Source organism: Wyeomyia smithii, chromosome 2, assembly GCF_029784165.1.
Source record: "Wyeomyia smithii strain HCP4-BCI-WySm-NY-G18 chromosome 2, ASM2978416v1, whole genome shotgun sequence".
NCBI lineage: Eukaryota > Metazoa > Arthropoda > Insecta > Diptera > Culicidae > Wyeomyia > Wyeomyia smithii.
This window is the reverse complement of record NC_073695.1, coordinates 29,852,140-29,856,541: the sequence shown is the minus strand read 5'-3', so window position 1 is coordinate 29,856,541 and position 4,402 is coordinate 29,852,140. Positions and strand designations below refer to the sequence as shown.

Sequence of the window (4,402 nt, the reverse complement as noted above, 5' to 3'; positions counted from 1 at the left end):
GTCACACGATTTGCTGCCACGTTCGTGCGGTCGTGCCCAACACCTATCGTGCTTTATTGCTGACCGTATCAATAATGTGTCTCCACTGTTCGTTTAGGTCTCCAATCTGTCTACGAATCCGCTCGAATTTCAGACTGTACTCAGCAACGGACAACCTATGGATGTCCAGTCCAACCGTATCCTCCTCGCTCGTCTTTTATACGTTGGCCAACCGGGTGCGAATCGTTACTACCACTATACGGCGGTCTTAGTCGACGTTTGGGCTTTGGAACAACCGTCCACCGTGAGATATTCTAACTCTCAACCAGAATATGGTCGATTTGACAGTTGGCTTCGCCATTGCGGTAGTATTCTAATAACCGACTTGTACTACAGCAATTTATGCCAACCGTTTTGCTGCTTTTATCCACTAATACGCATGGTGTAATGTATCTGAAACATGTATAGTTAAACGCTCGTGAAATTCTTTTTTTTTTTTTGTTTCAAATAAATATTAGAACAGCTGTTGCACAACACTTCAAATCATTTTGAAGGCATGAAAATTAGATTCTCGTTTGGAAGAATTCTGCCTATTCTCATTTATCGTCCAAACTAGTAAGGAAGAATGCTGGAATGGTGAAAAACGTCCTTATTATTTCTTCTGTTTTCGAAGTAAGGTGATACAAGGTTAACAAGTCAGTCATCGTATGCTCGTTGGGAGAGCTCAATGAACGCTTTATGAAATACACTGGATCCGTTGAACCGCAGATTGCACAGGACCGAGAACAATTTATTCAACATGTTCGATATCTTGGCCCATTTGGTCATCTTCTGCTGGACCAACACATGTTTCCATATGGAGCTTCTTCTGATTCCTGGTGTTAAATGTAGTTTCGCATTTTGGACAGGTTTCAATACGTTTCTAAAAAAAAAACGCATGCCTAGTCAAAAAAGAAAATTTCTACTTAATTAAATGTTACCCTTTTGTATCGAAGGTACCCGAGTAGATGATAAGGGTCGGGTTTAACGCGTGCATTTATTCTTTTTCCGTGCTTGATTAGCACGTGTTTGTTGTACTGATAATGATACCTGTAGTCCCTTCCGCAACATATGTAATCATCGCTGCAAGAAAAGTTTCAAGTGTACAAAGTAGTGTTTAGTTTTTTTCCTCCCTGAGAATTGCTTTCTCAACCTACCGATAGGAAATACATAAATGATTTTTCATCGTATCACTTGAAGTGAAAACAGCCAAACATGTTTTACATTCATTTTCTTTAGGGTTTTCGTGGCGCAGCTTGTGTGCATTTAACGTTTCTTGTTCGTAGAACAGCTGTAGACACACATCACAGGTGAAGTGAGTTTGAATCTGGTCAAGAGCAAAACATTTTAGGTTAGCACTTGCTGCTAAAAGGAAAAAAAAATACTCACATTGTGTACATACTCAATGTGATCTCGCAGTACTTCTCGTTTGAGAAATGTTCGATCGCAATGTTCGCAAGGTATGCGTCTGTTTTCGTGAACCGTTTTTTTATGCCGATCAAGAGAGGAGTACTTCTGAAATGATTTATCACATCGAGTGCACTTGTACTTTCTGGCATTAGTGTGCGTTTCCATATGGTCTATCATTATTGACTTCCTGCAGAAAAGGGTATTAAGTATAGAAACATCTAACAGTCAATTTTGAACTACCGTTTAAACTGCAAGCCACATATTTCACAAGCAAAAAAGTAAGCGGCATTATGCTTAGTGTTCACGTGAGTGCGAAGATCCTGTTTGGTATTGGCGCGATGGCCACAGTAGGTACAGCAATGGTTGAATAGGCTCAAATGACGTGTTTTGTGAGTTTGCAGTCCAGAGAGGTTCGAAAACTGCAATCCGCATGTATCACAAACATGAGGTTTATGAACATTGAAGTAGTGTCTATTGCGGGATCGAGCATCTTTGAACTTTTCTGAGCATCCAATGTGATGGCACATGTAAACTTTATTTTCTCGTTTTATATGAACAGCCCGATGGTTACGGAAATTTGCAGGATAGTACGTAACAAACTTGCACTTGTCACAGTGAAGTAGTTCCTTTCGCCTATCCCTTTTAGCTGTCTTTTTTACGGGGATACATCCTAGTTCCTCATCTGCTTCATTCACCTCAAAAAGCTGATAGTGTTCGTCTTCATTTGCTTTTTTTTGATTTGAAACTTGTTGAGGGATCAGCTCGGCCAATTCATCAGCAGTACATTCTTCGGCATAGAAAGCTGATGGACCGTTTTCTAAAGGGTCGACGATTTGTTCATCCTGCATATTTTCCTTATTGGTGGTTGTCATGTTTGCAATATGATAGGTTGGGAATTCTTTTATAAGATCCTCAACAAACACTTTGCTCTTTGTACATAAATCAAGATCCTTGAATAACATCGCGAGCTGATTGGGTTTACTTCGAAACAGATCAATCATTGGTGCCGAGTTGGAACTCTTCAATTCTATCAGTGAATTCATGAAAAGGTGAAGATTAAGCAGCTTCATGCGATATTTAGCGAAAAATTTAAGTAATTCGACGCATTGTTGGCAAGCCATTTGAGGGAGCAGAGGAATTTTGGACTGGAAAATAAAACATTTTCAGATAAGCAAGGTTAGCGATAACCAAAAATTGTATTCAGTATACCTTTGCAATTTCGAAAGTTACTGTCGTGATAAAATCCTGCATGCTGCCATCAAAAAGTGGATCAGTTTTGTCCAATGAAACCATTCCTGTGTCGGTCGCAGGTTTAAGACACATGCGGCATACTAACGGGAAGCGTTCTAGTTTGAAAACGATCATCTCTATGAGCTTTAAAATATCATGGGATGTTAAGCAAACCTCAAGCCTAAACAATATAACACGGCAAACACGCGAACACCGCCGGAAAAGAGAATTGAATGACAGTTTCCACAGTTTCAGATCAATTTCTACCCAAAATGTACACGCTTCTAGAAACAGAACACACACATGAGTAAATGATAGGTGATTTTATAATATGTGAAGCTTTTTACGCACCACAATCCACAATGGAAATATCCTCACTCTGAAAAAAACGCACGTAAAATCCACCTGAAAAATCACGTGAGTGACTGACCTTAAGAAAATCTGCCATTTTACGTGACGTTAGTAACTTTCACCTAAACTTCACGTACGATTCACGGTCAAATCACGTACAATCGGTATATGGTTGCAGCGCGTTGGAATTTGTATTTTTTTAACTTTGTTAGTGTTAGTGCGGCTGTGGTTTGACGTGTCCGACAACGATGTTTACGTGAATTTTTAGTATGCAAAAAAGTCAATATGGCGGACAAAGCACTCCTGAGCTGCTCCAGCTAATTCAAGATTGGAAAACACGCAATATAAGTAGCCAGAATAATATTCATATTAACAAAAGAAACATATAAATCTTTTGAATTTTCAGTTGGTGAATTCTTTCCGGAACGATTGGAATCATCAACAGTTAGTTTCGAGCAGAACAACTCCGGCACCAGCTGCGTTCCGACCAATCCTGTTTCTCTCCTGTCGGAGGAGTCGATTCGGAGCATGTAATTATTTGTTGATAATTGAAAATAAATGTTATTTGTCATATGCGCCGTGTATTCTATTTTCTTAAAGATCACGTGGATTCCATCTAAATAAAACGTAAAAAGTACGTGAAAATCATGTGGGGTTTATGCGCTTTGTTTATGGTTTCACCTGAATATCACGTAAAAAGGTACGTGAAAATCAGGTAACAGTTACCTGACCAACGCCTGGTTGATTGACACTAACACACTGACACATGGTCGACTTTCGAAAAATCGGCAAAAGTTACGTGAAAAGAAGGTGCATTTTTTTCAGAGTGATATGAACTATCCAGCTTTTTACGCGCCATAATGGTGGACGCTATAATGCAAAGCTCGTAATAAATTACCCACCCTTTTGACAACTCTGCTTACGTCAGTTCGAAGTCTTTATATATTTTATCAAAAGAAAAATATATCTGGCAACATTTGTGTTGTCAATTTTTCAGAAATCCCAAATCTGACGTAAGCAGAGAGGTTCGCATATTACGAACACGCATTACAGCGACGGCCATTATGGTGCGTAAAAAGCTGGATAGTTTGACAACCTACATTAAATGTCAAACCCATCCACCATTATCGCTCGTGAAAAACTGGATAGATCTTTGCACGGTGTCATAAAAAAGAGAAAAAGAAAGTGATTTGTTGTCGCGGATTTGTTTACAAAGACTCGTAAAATTGTTGACTCGAGTGAAAAGTGTGTTGTTGAAAATTGCGTTTCCAAAAATAAAACAAAAAATAACAATTATTTCAACACTCCGTCCAATTTCCACGACCGGTACCTAAACAATCTAAATGCTAAACAAAGAAAACTTTAGTTCAATGCCCTACAGTTAGCTGGAGGA

The 4,402-nt window shown here is 39.1% G+C and overlaps 1 protein-coding gene across 1 annotated transcript; it reads right to left on the bottom strand.

Annotated features, from left to right (window-relative positions):
• Window positions 1-503: 503 nt before the first annotated feature.
• LOC129723456 (zinc finger protein 723-like) lies at window positions 504-2,882 on the bottom strand. The gene is made up of 6 exons (XM_055677687.1): window positions 2,638-2,882; window positions 1,669-2,573; window positions 1,408-1,615; window positions 1,176-1,345; window positions 960-1,101; window positions 504-901 (listed from the first exon to the last, which is right to left on the bottom strand). The coding sequence occupies exons 1-6, from the start codon at window positions 2,791-2,793 to the stop codon at window positions 770-772; spliced, it is 1,713 nt and encodes a 570-aa protein (XP_055533662.1). The 5' UTR covers window positions 2,794-2,882; the 3' UTR covers window positions 504-769.
• Between the last annotated feature and the right edge of the window lie 1,520 nt (window positions 2,883-4,402).